Raw genomic sequence first — 17700 nt, 5'->3', positions numbered from 1 at the left:
GAACAAAGAACAACTTCCTAGGGTTTAAGACAACCCAAGACACCGAACAAAGCACCACTCCCTAGGGTTTAACAACAACCCAAAACGCTCTATCACTCACCTAACAAGTGAGGGCTCTCAACCTCAAAGACCGGGGTCTGGAGCACATGTTGTACGAGGAGCGGCTGAGGGAACTGGGGGGGTTTAGTCTGGAGAAGAGGAGGCTGAGGGGAGACCTCATGGCCCTCTACAACTCCCTGAAAGGAGGGTGCAGAGAGGGGGGATGAGTCTCTTGAGCCAAGGAACCAGCGCCAGGACAAGAGGGAATGGCCTCAAGCTGCGCCAGGGCAGGGTCAGACTGGCTCTTAGGAAGGATTTCTTTGCAGAAGGGGTTGTTGGGCGTTGGAATGGGCTGCCCAGGGCAGGGGGGGAGTCCCCATCCCTGGAGGGGTTGAAGAGTCGGGTTGACCCAGCGCTGAGGGATCTGGTGTAGTTGGGATCTGTCAGTGGTAGGTTAACGGCTGGACTAGATGATCTTCAAGGTCCTTTCCAATCGAGATGATTCTGTGATTCTGAAGGAGCCGGGGACGTGCCGCTCCGCCCAGCGCCCCTCCTGGGAGAGCCTCGGCAGAGCTCAGCAGGCGCCGCGCCGACCTCCTACTGGCTACCGGCGCTGTCCGTCGGCTGAAGTCCCGCCTCCGCCCGCGCCTGTCCGGCCCAGGATAGGCCGCCCCGCACGCGCCGGAGGAAGCCGCTCTGGGCGCCGCCATTTTGGGAGCCGCTGCCCGGCTGAGGGGCGGGGCCGTCGCGCCTGCGCCTGTGTCTGCGCGGGCCGGGCAGGGCGCCGGCCCCCGCCGCGCCGGGAGCGAGCGGCCGCCGCGGGAGCGCGCCCGGCGGGAGGATGCGCGGGGGGGCGAGGCGGGGCGGCGCCGGCAGCCCCCTCCGCCGGCAGGTAAGGGCAAGCCGGGGCGCCCCCCGGTCCCCCTCCTCCGGCCTGGGGCCGCTTGGCGGCGAGGGGAGCGCGGCCCTGTCTGAGGGCACTGGGCTGGGTGCGGCCGGGGAGGGGCCCGGGGGGTCTCGGCCGGTGTGGGCCGGTGCCCTGGGGTGAGGTGAGGGGACGGGATGCCCTGCCCTGCCCTGCCCTGCCCTGCCCGGTCCGGTGAGGTGAGGTGAGGTGAGGTGAGGTGAGGTGAGGTGAGGTGAGGTGGGCGCTGTCCGGTCCGGCCCCCTGAGGTGAGGTGGAGGCCTGCCCGGTCCGGTGAGGTGAAGCGAGGTGCGGTGGGGCCTGCCCGGTCCAGCCCCGTGAGGTGGGGTGAGGTGAGGGCCTGCCTCGTCCAGCCCCGTGAGGGACCCCCAGACAAAGAGCAGCTGCCCGAGCCCTGCACCCCCGGTCAGCAGAGCACTGTGGGCCGCGCCGGAGGCATCCCCGGGGCTGCCGTGGCCCTGCCCCGAGCTTCGCAGCACCGTGATAGCGTGAGGGCCGCTTTAGTTTCCCCGGTTTTCCAGCTGCTCCTGTCTGGCACGGTCCTCGCCGCCGCCTTTGCCCTCGGGCGGTACCTGCTGGCACCGGTGTGCCACAGACGGGCCTTTGCTGCTGCACGTCTGGACCAGGAAGGACAGAGCACTGCGCCGGCCTTGTCTTGAGGTGTGGTGGGACTTGCTGGAAGCTTTGGACTCGTGGGTTATCGCACAACCTGCTTGCACTGAATTAAAAGCATGTTTAGGAAAGAAAGTGTGTTGGTGTCTTTGACATCAGCACATGAACCATGTGCAATACAGAGCTTTAGGTGTCAGAAGGTGGGATGAACAGTCTGACAGGAAAAATTTCCTTCACGTATGAGGTGACCTCCAGCTTCTCAGAGTGGTCTGGTGAAGTTCCCCCAGCTTTATTCCTGCAGAGACCTTGCTGGCTTCCAGAGTGATGCCTGCAGTCTCTATGTGCATTTCTGTCACCTCTGCTGGGATCCTTGCAGAAGGGACAGTTCTGAGGCAGCAGCTGTTCTCACAGGTCTCCACAGGGCATTAACATCACAGGTGTAAGACCCCTGCTGCAGACTGAAAATCCAAGTAGTTCCTGTGTTGTCAGAGATTCTCATGCAACCTTAAGATCCGTGAGGATGTCACGACCAGTAGCGACTTTATTACTCGTACAGCCCTTGTTACTTGTCTTTGCTTCCTTTGCAAACTCAAAGCAGTGACCAGCTGGATGAAAACAGTGCCGCTGTAGCTCCTCCACCACGTGCCTCACCTTCCTTGGAACCAGAACGGAACTTTTTAGGATGAGTTGAAGAAGTATGAATTGCTTTCACCTTCTGCAGAGCCAGTGTTACCCTGACCAGCATCTTTCTGGACACAGGCTGTTATTTTACTACCTTTGGCCATCTGTAATGGTCCGCAACGGTTTCTGCACGCTGTAGTCCTTGACTGTACTATTTAGTTTCTGAGACCTTGCCCTTCTGAACTTCTTGACAGCTTCAACGTCAGGAATTGAATTGGATCCTGTAGGAACTGCCAGGTTTTTCATTGTATTGGGTTACATAAATGCTTGTTGCTATGTATACCAAAAGAGCGAAACAGCTGCTGTCTGTGACTGTAGGATGAGATTTCAAACTCACTGTGAAATTCAGAAAGAACGGAAACATTTTGGGACCACAAAAAGGAATGGCAGCTAGCAACGAGATTAAAGAGCTTGAAGTGTTTCTATTTGGAAATTTAACTTGAGAATGCTGTTGCAGGCATTGATTATTTCATCTCTCTAAAAAGGAGATTGATTTGTGTCTCCTGACATGCAAGAACCTGTTTCAGTCTGGTTTTCACTTCCAGATGTTCACTTTTGGTGTTCCTGTGGGAGGGTCCTCAGAAAAGTGTTCATTGCAGTGTCTGATCACCAGAGATACCAATGCACAAGGATTTAAATTTCTGAAAGATTGGCTTATAAAAGGCTTTTCATGATTTATGTAACTAATTTGCTGAGGCTTGTTTGAAGGTTTGAGGCTTGCTGGGTCCTAGATTAAATATGGAGACATTGTACCTAATTCTAAGCTGGTGTAGGTAGCAGTTTAGGCGTTTCTTTCTCAGCTGTTTTCATGTGCTGCTGAAGCTAGTTTTTACTAGTTTTGAGCTTGGCTACTTGTGCTAGATGTGACTTCTGTGTATTTAGTGACCCTCAGTGGATTCCTTGAACTTGTCTGCCTTTTGACTCCATGTAAATGGCGAACATCCACAGTATCCTGTGGCAAGGCGTTTCACAGCTTACCAAAATGTGGTGCAAGCAACCACCTCCTTTAGACTCTTTTGATCTTGCCTTCTCTGAGCTCCATTTGATTTGCTCTTGTATTGTGAGAGACATTGAAAAATGGTTTTTTCTCCATCCTAAGCCATTCATGACTTTATTACCTTCTGTGACATCTTTTTCAAACTGAGGAATCTTTGCTTATTATGTAGAAGATTTTTTTTATGCTTTTGATCACCTTTGTCTGCATCATTTCCAGTTTTACTTCCCCCCCCCCCCCCCCCCCCCCTCCTTAGAGGTAAAGTATCAGAACTTCACATAGAGCTCCCCAGAGTGGTGCTCTGGGGACTTTCACAGTGCTACAGTGCTGTTCTTCTGGGGTGTCTGTTCATTCTTCATAGACTGTTAATTACAGCTGCCTCTCTCCTCAGCTGTGACCTCATTCTGATACAGGGGATTTTTAGATTGCTTCCCCAGGGTGGCCTAGGCTGGAATGTCTCATCTGCCAGCCCTTAAGCGTGTCTGGAGGCTGCGTGTGTGGGTCGGGGACACACGACAACCAATATGTACCCCTTTTCCAAAGCTCTCATTGAACCTCCCATTACAGTTCTTTCAGCATTTACTCTAGTTCTGCCAGTGCCACGTGTGCTCTGGGACTTGCCCTGTGCAAGGATTGTGTTTTGCTGCCCTTCATCATCCACACCCCACTGTGACTTGTGTGACAAACCAGGACTTCCCTGTCGGCCAGAGACTGGTGAGGGAATGGCTGTGGGTGGCTGGGAGGTGAGGGAAGAGGAGCGTGCCCTCCGTCAGTGCTGCTCTCTGCAGAGCCTGCTGGCTCCAGCATTTGGGGTGTCTCCAGCCCTGCTGGGCCCTGTAACTGCACAAGCTGTGTCTTTGTACCCCGAGAGTGTGGCTGCCTTGCTGGAAGTCGCCGCTGAGGCTGGGTTGGCCAGTGCTTAGTTTGTTGTGGTACTAGCGGTGAGCTGATGTCCTTAAGTTCTTGTATCATCAGGAGCTGGTCTCCGCGGTGGTAAATCACTGGCTTTTGTGGGTTTGTGCCAGTAGCTGCTGGTGACACTGGCACAGCAGCACGTTATGTTTTGGGAATAAGTGAGTTTAGAATGAATTCCACCTGACTGAGATTTTTTTAAGAGGCAGTTTTATGGGAAACAGGAAAAAGTAAAACTTGAGGGAGTGTTACAGAAATCAGCTTATCTGATTATCTGTAGCAGCAGTCTCCTGTTGTGCACATCAGGTGCTGCAGTGTGCTCTTTATAGCATTTTTAAACTTTCTAAACTTTTGTTTAGAAATTTTGTGTAATTATGACATTGTTGAGCATGTCTGTGCAATCTGGTGCAAGCAGGCACACGCTCACCTTGCCTCTATTCCACCTTGTTTAGTTTGTCTGTTCAAAAGATGATGCTCTTCTTACTGCAAGCATTTATCTTCTTCCCTGTATACTGCCAAATATACAAGTGTGGGAACTTCAACAGTTATGCTTACTGTCTGTCCAGTTGCAAGATTTTTATTTTCGTGTCATTTAGAGAAAACAAGCCTGAATACAAGCCATCCTTCCTGCCATCCTTCCACCCTTTTATGTAGAACAGTAAATATTTTCAAGTTCTTGTGATACCATCCTTATTTGAGAGTTCTGCGAAATGTTGGATAAAAAGCAATTAATTCAAATTCAGATGAACTTTGTTCTTTATGAAGTCAATTACTATACCACTGCAAACCTAATATCACACAGAATAAGGAAAAAACATACTGAATTAGTTCAGTAAATACTTCATAAGGTGTTTTATAGCATCTGTAAACATTTGTGTGTGTGTTGCAAAATAAATATCCACAAGTGCCGCTGTTTCTGGTTCCTGGTTTAGTGTCTATACTATAAAACTACCTAGAAACTCAGCTGGGGTTGGGGTTCTGCTACAGTTTCTGGTCAGTACAGGCAGCCCCCAGACTAACGAAGTGCTGATTGCATGCAGAGCACTCGCACTGTGGGTAGTTTGACTTGCACACGCGTCCTGGTGCTGTGTCACGATTTGCTTTCACACCTTGTAATTTAGCACGAGTATTTTAAGATGGGGAGATGAGTAACTGTCTCTCTCCAAAATAGACTATGATTCTTGTTGCTTGTTGGGGATTTTTTCCAAAGGTGTTGATCTGGTATTGGTACCAGTTCTCTTCTTAAACATGGTCTTTGCTTTTTCATTATAAGCTTCTAAAGAAAACTGCATTTGTCATATTTTTAAAGTTAAGAAAACTTTTTCTTTCTAAAAAAAAAAAAAATTCAGAAAAGGTCAACAGTGGGTGTAGTAGGTAAGTATTCAAAAAGGCACAGAAGAAGAGCCAGATTAAGGTTCTTGCAGTGTCACAGCGAAGGGAAGTTGCTTGAGATTGAGGAGACTTCTGACATCTCTCCTTGAGGTTAGTGCTCAGGTGAATGATAAAGGCGGTTCAGCTAGTTGTGGCCAGAAGCAGTTCTAAGACAAGCTGGCAAGTAGGGATACAAAGTGATTGATTTACCAGGAAATACTTAAAAGAACAGAAGAAATGTGACTTAACCAAATGTTTGTGTGTAGGTAATATAATAATTCTGTGCAAAACCCTGCATTCCTGCAGATTAAAGGGCGTGGGCAGAATTAGATATTTTTAACTGTCCTGAGATAAGTAAAACTTTTAACTGCCCATGTACATAGAGGATTGCCCTTTCCCTTTCTAGAAGCACTTTTCTATGTATTTAAACACTGACATTATGTCTCCTTGCAGCCCTCTCCTCCCCAGGCTAAACAAGCTCAGTGAATCCAGGCTTTCCCCACAGGACAGATTTTATAGATGTTCTCTGGAGTGGCTTAACTATTTGCCATAAAATTGTTAAGCTCTAAGTAGTTGTTTTCACTTTGTGTATTTAATTTGGAAGAAAGATTTATGTGCCCAGAAGCTTGCCTATTATTTCCAACTATCTCAGTTGGTCTAATAAAAGATATTACCTCATTTTGCAAACCTTTATCTCATTTAGAGACTTACATCATCACAAGTACAGCAGCGCTTGCTCTTACTGCCGGTGCGATAGACTTTGTCCTGTCCTCTTGGCGCTTCCTGTCGCTCCCAGTTTGTGCCTCGCTGTCTCTGGTTTGTCTCGGCACGCTCGTGTGTGTTTCTGTACGTGTGTCCTGAGTTTTGAAGCTCAGGAGATGCTCGTGACTTTGTCAAGCTGCTTTCTTACCATTCTTCTGCAATAGAATTGTTAGACTTGTCCCTTAATGCTATTTCTCTACGGATTGCAAGTTTCGGGGGTTTTGCTTTTTTCATTAGGATCTTTGAGAATTTTGAATGCCATATGAAGGAGAGAAGCTAGCATTCAGGCTAGATGCATTTGATATCAAAACACACCTCTTGTTGATACCGATGTATAACTTTTCATGTTTTAGGAACTGTGGATGGAACGGAAAGCTGAGGAGCTGAACGTTTTGTCGAAGGCCTACGTGTAGACCCTGATGCTTGAATGAATGCAGAATGAAAATGCTTCCTGGAGTGGGTGTGTTTGGAACTGGCAGCACCGCCCGGGTACTGGTACCCTTGCTGAGAGCAGAAGGCTTCTCCATTGAAGCGCTTTGGGGGAAGACCGAAGAGGAGGCCAAACAGCTGGCAGAGGAAATGAACATCTCCTTCTACACGAGTCGGACTGACGACATCTTGCTGCACCAGGATGTAGATTTGGTTTGCATCAATATCCCTCCACCACTAACGCGACAAATTGCTGTGAAGGCTCTAGGTACCTTTTTATCTTTGGAGTTGGACCAAAAATCCGTAGCTCATTGGCAGATTGAAATTTGAAGCTGTTACCCCCGCGCAGTTCTGGTTGCACCAATGTGCAAATGCAGTGCTAAAGGTTTTGTGTAGAATTGGGAGTGCCATCTGTGAGAAAGGTTACCTAGAATTTTTTGTCAAAATACTTGTTTATGGTTGCTTATAGCTGTGCAAGTCTTGAACCAATTGGGCTAAAATATTTCACATCGTCTTCAGACTGAACTTAGAGTGGGGAGGCTTTAATAAAAATGGGCTGTTTCAAAGATGATGATGATAAGGGCGTAAAATGTTTTTCTGCCCATTTAAAAAAAACAAAACAAAAAACCCCCAAACAACTTTAGTTGCTTAATTCATTTCAAATCTTCCTGTGTTCTGCAATAGAAAACTATGAGATTTCCCTGGGGTGGGGGGTGGGGGTTTCAGCTCTGCTTTCTGTTTTCCCCACAAATAAAACCGAACTTGGAAGTTAAAAGCCTTTGAAAAAAATGTTTGCATGCACTCGGCAGAATCTTGTGAGCTGGAACCTAAATGCTCTGCAGATGCTGTTCTCGGCCAGCGTGCTGTGACCCTGGCCACTGCCTGGAGCTCTCTTTGGACATCTATGTCCGTAGCAGGCTGGTATGGTCCTGGGTGCAGACTTGCTGGAGAAATCCTTCCACCTGATGCAGGAGGGCAGATGCTGGGGGAGGAGGAGATGTTGGGGACAGCGGGAGGAATCTAGCAAGATGGGCTGGCTAAGGTGTCTGGGAGAGAAGGGATGACACCCTGAACTGGTTGGGCAGGGAGGTGGAAGCCAACTGCCTGGGCATCCTGGTGTTTCTTAATTCTCCAGCATGTGTCTTTGTAGTGTTAATGTCTTCTCACGTAGTATGGTGTGGGTGTGAGTTTGCATGTAACTCTGCAAATAACAAGTGTGGTATTTTTAGTGTGTTTACAGGAGATCCACATGAGTTAATTTTAGGATGGGTAGTCTCTTAAACCATGTGAGCCAGGGTGATTTGTTGTTCTTAGCCTCTTTGCTCTACAGTATTTGTTTTGGAAGTAAACAACTCCCTGCAGAAACACTTGTGATGCCACTTGGATATGCAGAGAGAGATTTCAGGCTTTGTCTCTTTTTCTTTTTTGACATTGTTAGATTTGTTTGTTTACCTTGTTAGAGTACTGTCCTTTGAATTTAAGGTATTCTGATTTCTGAGTATTTGAACTGTAAGTTAGAATTTATCTCCTTAAGTATGCTAAAATTTCTTTTAAACACTTGTTAGGTAACAAGTGTTTCACTAGTTCTCCTGGCTCTTGATGATCAAGTGCGCTAAAAGGAGAGGATTGAACCTTCTCTGGTGAATTATTGACTAAAATGGACTGAGATTCTTTCATCAAAGGCTGGGAGCCCATAAGATGGCATTATCCAGAGGAGGAAAGGAGGATAAAGCTGGTGCAGAAGTACAGAGGTGATATGTGTGCTTGACTGCAAGTATAGAGAACTGGAAAGCTGAAAAAGCTGGGGGAAGGAATGGATGAAGTAGTAAAGGGTAGTTTATTCTTCACTTCTGTCTGTCCCGAAATGTTCTGATCTGCAAACTGATGCAGGCATCTCAGACCCAATGTGATGCTCACCTTGTCTTTCAGCTTTCTAGGTTCATCCCAATGGTATTCATGATCTGCTACCGAGCATGTTGTGACATATTTTAAGGCAGTGTTGGATGGCTTGCTGTGATTGAGCATTCTGAAGGAGCACAAAATCAGAGTAGGGCCAAAGATGGCAAGTGTGTTTTCTCTGAAAGTTCAGATTGTTGCAGTGATGTTTATAATTGGAGAATTATTGGCTTATTATAGATTGATGTTTACTAGCCAAGAGACTGGAAAGATCAGATGTGGTGCAGTGATAGTGGTCTTGTGTGTTTTGTTTTGTTGGGGTTGGTTGGTTTGTTTTGAAGTGCTTACACTTTTATTACTTATTTGTATAATTTTTTATACTTTTTTTTTTTTTAATTTAAAATGTGCTTACATTTTTATTTCTGGCAGAGAGGAGAGAGACACCCAGTTTTTCCAGGCAGTGCAATTAGTTTGCATAGGTTTCTTACTGACAGACATCCATAAACAAGCCCAGGTACAACTTTGGCATGACGAGGACAAAGCAGTAACACTGGATTGAGTTCATGAACCAGACAGATCAAAGCCCAGAGGGTAATTCAAATTAAAATAATCTTACAGTTTATCTCCACAACAGGCAAAGTAAGAAACTATGCTAAAATTTGTGCTTCTTTTGATCTCAGAGGAACTAAATTAATTTCACAAAATGTCTGTGTTGTGGTTCATGTCCTACAGTTAAAATGCATCCACCTTTGCATTATGTGAGCACAGAGCAGGGTTACAGCTGGAGTGGAATGCTTGAGAGGTTTGTGTGTGAGGTGAAGTTCAGGGAGGCAGAACATGAGAAGTCCTCAGAGTAAAATTTCTTCAGGATGCTAAAGGTAATGGTGCTGCACGTACTGAGCCCAGCCATCCAATGGGTGGTTTGTGGAGTGGCTGTAGATGAACCTTTTACTCTTCTCTCTTGGTTTAAACTGGTTGACCACATCATTTAAGACATCTTTGCAGCATAGATTGTTTGACTCCCTGATTTTGTGGAGTCCCTACAGATTATAGCACATGTATGTTAATTATGAAGGAAGGAGACAGAAAGGGCTCTATCACTGTTTTGTGTTGTGACAAATCCAGATTTCCTGTTCTTGAAACAGGATGAACAAGCGTGCTGTGAGTGCTCTTTGCATATTGTGCTTCCCATCTCTAACCAGTAGCACGGAGAGCTTTTCAAACCATAGGCAAACAAGAAATGAAATGAAGGAGTGTGTTTTGGAACGAGCGTTCATTCATTGGGAGGCTCCCAAAGCAAGTACATCTGAAACAGGCAGTTACTGGGGAACCTCAGACACTCCCAGCATCTTATGGTGGACAAAGCAATGGTCTGGGTTGCTTCAACAGCAGCCAACTGTGCATGTTCCTCGGTGCAACCTCAGGTATCTGACGTTATTCAGGGGAGTAAAAAACAGGGGCTTCAGTGCAATGGCCATATTTACATGGGATAAATAGGTTTAGTAGTTTGAGTCAGCATTGTAACTCGTTGCTTTGCTGATTAAGGATGCCAATTAAACTAGGACACCAGAGTGAAAAGAGTAGGTGTATTTTACTAGTGATAAATAGTTTACTAATGATAAATAATGTAACAGAGTAATACAGAAAACATGCAGTAAGAAAAGGCAGAATAATGCACTTAAAGCAACAAATAGGAAAATACAGGGTAATGCATCAAATCATTATTACACAAGAGAGAGAGAGAATGGTGATTAAGAAAGATCCATCCCCACTTGCACCCGTTTCCATCATCCAGCCCCGCAGGCGCTGGGCAGCCCCGGGTGCAGCGAGGATTTGTTGAGCCTTTCCCGGCGAGTGGGAAATCCTACGCGGTGCCTCCACCCGTAGCTGAGGCACCCAAAGTCGCTGCGAGCGGGTCCAGCCTTATGTACCAAAAATCAGCAAGGCAGAATAACTGGCACCTTTGCTTTGAGCGGAAAATTTCTGGTGTCATCCTCCTGTTGGATTCCACCCGAAGCCTGGCCAGGGCTCGGGGGAGTGAACCAAGGAAGTCTCTAACAAGGCCAAACACCTGGGTTCTCAGCCTTGAACAAGACTGAGAAGGGCAAGTTGGATACATTCTCTCGGCCTTTCATCCTCACTACTGATTATATTCTGTCTAAGCTGCATCTTTCACTAGTGAGTTTACATATTTTGTTAATGACTACATGCTAAGTTAGCAGCTTCGGCTCAGGGCCTGTTGTTCAGGCTGCAGTATTTCAACGTTTTAGCACTTTTTACATCAGCATAAGTGGGTTGTTATAACCTAGTACAATGCCCACTAGCACAGTGGTTATCAGTTATAAAATATACAGGATTCATCTACAGGTCAGCTCTGGCTTGGGCCTGTTGTCCAAGCCTTAGCACTTCACTCGTGCAGCAAGAGGCAAGGCTGGGGACTTTAGCTGTTTATGGGCAGTGTTGGCTGGGCAGCTGTGTCTGTGATAGCCAGGCAGAGAAACAACCCAGGCGGTGAAGCGGGGGCTGTTGTGGTGAGAAGGCTGTCCCAGCCCAGCCCGCTTCTTGCACTGCCTGGGCAGGCTGGGTGGCTGCTGGGCCCCTCCCATCTGTGCTGCAGGGACAGCTCTGTGCACGGGTGCCCATTTGCTGTGTTTGCTCACCTGCACATTCTACCCAGACACAGGACAGCGGGACCTCTCGCCATCCAGGCTGCTCAGTGGGACATGAAGGACCTCCTGGATGGAGCGGTGGGCCAGGAGTGGTCTTGGTGGCCTTCTCGTGGCCTGCTGGTTTGCACCCAGCCTGAGGCTGAGAGGAGACCGCAGCTCACGTGCGTGCTGATTGTGGAGAGAGCAACTCTTTCGGGTCTGGGGTGCATTTCTCACATCTTTTCACGCACACTCCCCCTCCCAAGGCCTCACCAGGCTCTGGGGTCCCTTTTCCTTCCTCCTGCCCACACTGGCACCTTCCCTACCAGGAAGGAGGGGGCTGGGTGGTCCTGGCAATTGCTGGGGCTTGTGTCCCTTCCCAGCACCTGTGATAGCTCTGGGCAGCATCCTGCAGGTAGCATGAGAAAGCAGCGAGTTTTCTGTGTTTTCATTTTATTAACCAGGGCTGTAAAATACTTCATGTATGGCAGGTTCTGTATGTGGCATGGCTAAGCAGCTACAGGGGAAGCCAGTGCCTCAGTGCTGATGGATGGTGTGGAGCTGAGTAGAGATGTAGCATTCCGTTAGGAGAAAATAGTCTAGTTTATTCTGCTGTCCAATAAGTCTCGGCTTGCCTGTTGGTTTTTGATTGCTTCCATAGGATGTGAATATGCTTTAAATCTGGTATTTCATTGAGTGAAGCCATGATTTCACTGTATTACATTAATGAGAGTCAAAAGACCTCCGTTTAAATGTTTCATTTGTTTACTAAATCAGGAATTGGTTTGAGAATTCTTGGAATCTAGGAGGTACTTTTGCCCCTGAGCATGGGAGTTAGACGGTTTGTTTAAGGACTCCTGGCAGTAGTGACCTTTCATTCTCTTTTTCCCTCCCTCTTCCTACAACAACTAGTTGAATAGCCATAAATAGGAGGACTTCAGCGGAGCGATGGTCTGCACAAGTTGTTGTGCTCCCCGCAGATGGGGTTTACTCCGAGGTGTGCACAGAGAAGACCCTGAGGCATGTTGTTAGCACAGCCTGCGATGAGGAGCTGCTGCTGCCCTTGCTTGCTGCCTCTGAGGTAGGGAAACCCAACTCCACAGCTCCACCTCTTTCCTTCCAGACGTGCAGCCCCTTCGGTGGGCTTAGACCCACCTGTGAGCTGCTTTAACCTGCCTGCTTGGAAAGAGGAAGCTTCCTTTTCTAACCTGGGCTCAGCTGGTGAGCTGAACAGGCTCACAGTGGGCTCTGAGGAACACCAGAGCCGTGTGGTGGCTCTCATGTCTCCTAGCTGGTAGGGACCTCAACAGAAAATTTTGCAGCAGTGATTTAAGAAAACAATATGGTACAAAGTTCAGGTTGTTCATTGTCAAAATAATAGTAACGAGATAAGGGTTGCAAGTTGCTCTGCCTCAGAAAACAGAAGGCATGGCCGTTATGTTGGTAAGGGACCTCGTAGCCATCTCCGACTCGGCCCTTGTCCTTGCTGCAGGGCCATCTCTGTGTGCTTGGGGACAGCAGGGGGGATGTCCCACTGCAGGATTATCCCCGAGGTGTTATGGTGTACCCAGGTCTCTGTCTCAGCACTCCGGCAGCGCTCGGTGGGCTGTGCCGAGCTGTCAGTGCGCTGCATTGACTGCCATCCCAAAAAAAAAGGCATCAGTCGGGTTTAGCTCCTCAGGTGGCTCAGCCTACGCTGGCAAAAGGAGCACAGCGCTGATGCGAGGCTGAGAGCGGGCAGCAGCACAAGGGCAGCCCGGTGTGATCCACTGCCTGCCGTGAAACGGCTGTCCCCGGGCAGCACGGGTGGTCATCTTTGGCTTGGCCCTCTGCTCTCGGTCCCCCACTGCAGGGACCCAGCCCCTTTCGCGTGGGCACTGCAGCTCCTTAAAGAGCCAACTTGGGGCAATAACCTGCCAGAAAAAGAGCCAACATGAGTGAATATTTCCATGCTGGGTTTGTACCCTGAGCCGGCTCCTGTACCGCCAAACACATGAAGGGCGATGGGGTTGTGCAATGGTTGAATGGCACCAGCAGAGCACTGACTGCAGAGCTGTGCTCCTTGTGTGCACGGATTGAGAGTCGCTTTTCTTTTCTGCAAACATGAAGAACTGCAGATCAGCTTAGGATCCTGTGAAGATCCTTCTGCTTTTTCTTTTGTGCTTGTATTTCACTGTAACCTGGCTTGAGGTAAGTGCCATTTAAACAAGAAGGTGGATAAACCAGGCACTGAAGCATCTCAAGATACTTCAGCGAGCCCTGCAGAATATGGAACAGAGCATTGTGCCTCGTCTCAGCAGCAGGATTGGGGACATAGGAAATGGTCTTTGACATAGGGGGTTACCAGTGGGGAGCCAGGTTGTCCCCAGGAAGTTTGACCTCACCCTTTGTTCATTAAAGCTTCTGATGACTCTATTTAGGGGATTTCTCTGGATAAGACCACTAAAATTTGTAGTCCTGTAATTTTCTGACTGGATTTTGCTTGTGTGTATTAGAAATACAGGTTCTGAGTTTTCTCTAGCTGTAGTTGTCCCCTGGCTGAGCTGGGCACAGCGATGTGTCACGGGAGCTTGCTGGCCCCTGGCCCACTCAAATGGTTCCCGAAAGGCTTTGCTCAGCGCAGCCAGGAGGTGGAGTTCTGAGAGCAGGAGCCGCAGCGTGGGATCTGGCTTCCCCTCGTGTGCAAGAGACCGATCGAAGCGCTTGGGCTGGTAGCTTCTCATCAGGGAGTCAATTAAAAGCTGCTCTGAGCAGGGAGCGCGGTCTGCTCCTGGGTGAGGAGAAGCTGTCAGAGAGGTACCTACCACCGTGTGCAGCAATTCCTGCAATTCTCAGGCAGAAACTGTAGCACGATGTGACTGACCTTCAGGTCTGACAGCACCACTTAATGTCTGGAGACTTCTAGGTATACCCCTGCATGTTACATTGAGAAATGTTTAGATAAGTATTTTATCAGAATAGATATATGTGGAAGAGTTAAGGCATTCCATGAAAAAACGGTGAAGATGGGGGAAGAAGAGGGAATACCAGCAAAGCACCAAATATAGGAATTTGGTTGAAGTTTGTACTGGGATGCTCTTTTGTATTACTTTATTTCTGCTTTAAAGATAAAAAATAAATTTTTGACTGCCCACATTGATTCAGGCTGAGCACAAGATAAAGTGCATCAGCAGGAATGGAAACACAGCGGGTCAGCTTGCGAGTGCAGCTCTCATCTGTGGAACTCGGTCTCATTGGACAAGCAGGCTGTAAGTGAAGACCAAAGCGTTTTGCTTTCCAATTAATGATGCTTTTAAAACAATTCACCTGCCAAAACAGTATTTCTAATTCTTGTATTCTGTACACAAGCCACTGAGTATCTTGTATGTCCCATTAAAATAATAAATTCATAGTGACGGCGAAATACAAAGTGAAAATCAAATCTCCTCTTCACTCACCTCTTCCCTGCAGGGTACGTGACAGGCTTTTTTCCTCTGGCTATACAGGCATTCAGATAACTTTATAGCTACAACATGCAAATTCTGTCTTATTTTGATGCCATGTGATGCCATTTGGCCATTTATCTTTCATCATGTAAAAATCCTCTCTTTATTTGGAGCCTCTCTCTGTGGGAGTTTGTCAGCTCTGCAACCAGAGCATCTTGGAAGCAGCTTTGAGCTTTCCTATTTTAGTTCCCAGACCTTTACCTTTGAAATTGCAGCAGGAAAGTCTGACTCTTAAAAACCCCACTTCTTGACAACCTTTGGGGCATCTGAGCATGTTTCGCTTGTGTGTGCTATGTATATATATTTTTTTTTTTCCATTTGTGCTGCAGGAATAGGGAAGAACGTGATCTGTGAGAAAGCTGCTACCTCTGTGGATGCCTTCAGGATGGTCACAGCCGCCAGGTATTACCCCAAGCTGATGAGCATCGTTGGCAATGTTCTCCGTTTCCTGCCTGCCTTTGTGAAGATGAAGCAGTTGATAGAAGAACACTACGTGGGCAACGTGATGATCTGTGACGTGCGAGTTTATGGGGGCAGCCTGCTCAGCCACAAGTACAACTGGATCTGTGACGAGCTGATGGGAGGAGGCGGTCTGCATACGATGGGAACCTACATTATCGACCTCCTAACGCACCTCATCAGCAGGAGAGCAGAGAAGGTCCACGGTTTGCTCAAGACTTTTGTGAAGCAGAACACGGCTATAAGCGGGATCCGCCATGTCACTAGCGATGACTTCTGCTTTTTCCAGATGCTGATGAGCGAGGGTGTCTGTTGCACTGTGACTCTCAACTTCAACATGCCTGGATCATTCATCCATGAAGTCATGATTGTAGGGTCTGCTGGTCGCCTCATAGCTCGCGGGACAGACTTGTATGGGCAGAAAAACACCGCGCTCCAAGAAGAACTACTGTTTACAGACTCTCTGACTGTCAACAAGGGCCTTTTGGATAAGGGATTTAAAGACATCCCGCTGCTTTACCTAAAAGGAATGGTGTACATGGTGCAAGCACTGCGGCAGTCTTTCCAAGACCAGGAAGACCGTCGGACATGGGATCATAAACCTGTCTCTATGGCAGCCTCTTTTGAAGATGGTCTGTACATGCAAAGTGTAGTAGAGGCCATCAAGAAATCCAGCAGGTCAGGGGAGTGGGAGGCTGTGGAGGTGATGACCGAGGAACCAGATGCCAACCAAAACCTCTGCGAGGCGCTTCAAAGAAATAACTTATGAGCATTCCTGCTTTGGAAGATAGGACAATTAACACTTCTGGCTGTAAAGTAAAAAAACTCTCTGTTTTTAAGATATGTAGATTCTTATTTAATAACCTGACTTCCTTTGTTTTTTAAACGTGTAAAATATGTTCTGATAGGAACTGTTCTGATTTAAATTGTTAAAAGAGTTTTAAATGTTTCCGTTTTTGCAAATGTTTTTGTCTTGGAGACTGGTAGGAAAACTTGAATTGCCCTTTGCACTTGCAGTAGATGAAGTGAAGCATGGGATCTCTGCCATTGCATGGCTTGGAAATGGGACACAACCCCTGTTGTACAGGTTGCTTATTTTACCCATTTTAACATGAGAGCATGTAGAGCAAGATCAGGGAGTATCTGTTGTTCAGATGCCTTTTCCTTCTCTCTTAGGGACTGATTAAGTTTTATTCCTCAGTTTGTAAAATTTTATAAAAGAGTTCAGTGATGTAACAGGTCTCTAAACTCCTATAGGACAAAAAGTAGAGGAACAGATTAAAGTTTGTAACATAAGGATCAGCCTTTTGACTTCCTGCACATGGCAGATGTCTTTCAGATTCATTTGAACTGGCACTTCATTTAAATGATGTTATGAATTCTCTGTTGATGGTGTCTTGGCAGGAAAATCTTCAGGAAGTCTGGTGATTTGTGCTGTTCTTCCATATCTGTAGACATTATTCCTTCTACTCAAGAGGCTGCCTGCATCCAGCAGCCCCTTTCCATAAGCTCTGTGTCCGTTGGTTGTGTTTACTGCCTGGCAGCGCTGGTGCCGTGTCTGCGGGGCCACATTCTCATTTCTGTGACTGCTAATAAATGCCTTCCAGGGTCGTGGGATCGCCACCGTGTCGTGGGTAAGGAAGTTGTACAGCATTAACCTTCCGGGGACCTGAAGATGGAAGTAAGGAGGTATTTCCAACCTCTTGCAGCTCTCTTAATGTGCTGGCTGGGTAACTGTCACACTACACACATCCTGATAGTCGAGAGAACGGGGACTGAACTGTCATGGGTAAGTCTGCTCTTAATCTCAAACACTGGATATTAACCCTCCGGCCCTGCCCATCCTCACACCCTCCTGCAGCTGGTGTCCAGTGGAGAGATCTGGTGGCAGTTCATTGCGTTTGAGAAGCGTTTCTCTCTGAGGCAGGTATGCGGAAGGGATAATCCAATTTTACTACATTTATTTTGTGTACTTGAAAGCTTTTTTTTAATGTATTTCCCACTAAATTGTAACCCTGGGTATTTATGTATGTTAACATGCAAACTGCTGTTTCATAAGCTGGCCCTTCCTGAAAAGTATCTTGTTTTCTACAGAAATAAAAAGTTGTGTTTGTTGAGGGCATTCTTTATGCAGCTGCGTGCTTGTGTTTGATTTGGTCAAGCTGAATCCATCCACATAAATGTGAACAGGAGCCTTACCCCTGGGCTCAGTACCTGTCGAGTCCTTCCCTACCTCTGTGCCCTTTTGCTGCCAGCTGGGTGGTGTGTGTGTGTGGAAGGAGCTCCATGAGATCTAGCAGTGTAGCTCTGTGCTGTCCTATATAGCTCTGTGCTGTCCCAGCAAGTGTCATCCACTGATCACCAAGGGAAACTAAGTCCCACCAGAAGATCTATCCCCCACCTCTCTGCTCTTTCCCTCAGACTGCAGCTGTTGAGTGGCTGGTTTTGGAGATCCTCTTGCCTATCTTGGACTTACCACGTCAACTT

At 47.5% G+C, this 17700-nt stretch overlaps 1 protein-coding gene across 5 annotated transcripts; it reads left to right on the top strand.

The window, feature by feature from the left end:
• The first annotated feature begins 806 nt into the window (after window positions 1–806).
• On the top strand, window positions 807–17335 carry GFOD2 (Gfo/Idh/MocA-like oxidoreductase domain containing 2). Of its 5 annotated transcripts, none has more exons than XM_074839520.1 (3): window positions 807–931; window positions 6650–6993; window positions 15084–17335. In XM_074839520.1, the coding sequence occupies exons 2-3, from the start codon at window positions 6735–6737 to the stop codon at window positions 15980–15982; spliced, it is 1158 nt and encodes a 385-aa protein (XP_074695621.1). In that variant the 5' UTR covers window positions 807–931; window positions 6650–6734; the 3' UTR covers window positions 15983–17335. The 5 variants fall into 5 exon arrangements, with proteins under 5 accessions (XP_074695621.1, XP_074695624.1, XP_074695622.1 ...); XM_074839523.1 differs by lacking the exon at window positions 807–931 and adding an exon at window positions 1525–1624; XM_074839521.1 differs by lacking the exon at window positions 807–931 and adding an exon at window positions 6287–6380.
• The last annotated feature ends 365 nt before the right edge of the window (window positions 17336–17700 follow it).

The sequence above is a fragment of the Strix aluco genome, chromosome 14 (assembly GCF_031877795.1).
Source record: "Strix aluco isolate bStrAlu1 chromosome 14, bStrAlu1.hap1, whole genome shotgun sequence".
In the NCBI taxonomy this organism is placed as follows: Eukaryota; Metazoa; Chordata; class Aves; order Strigiformes; family Strigidae; genus Strix; species Strix aluco.
The sequence above is the reverse complement of the archived record's forward strand: the minus strand, read 5'-3'. Positions and strand labels throughout refer to the sequence as shown.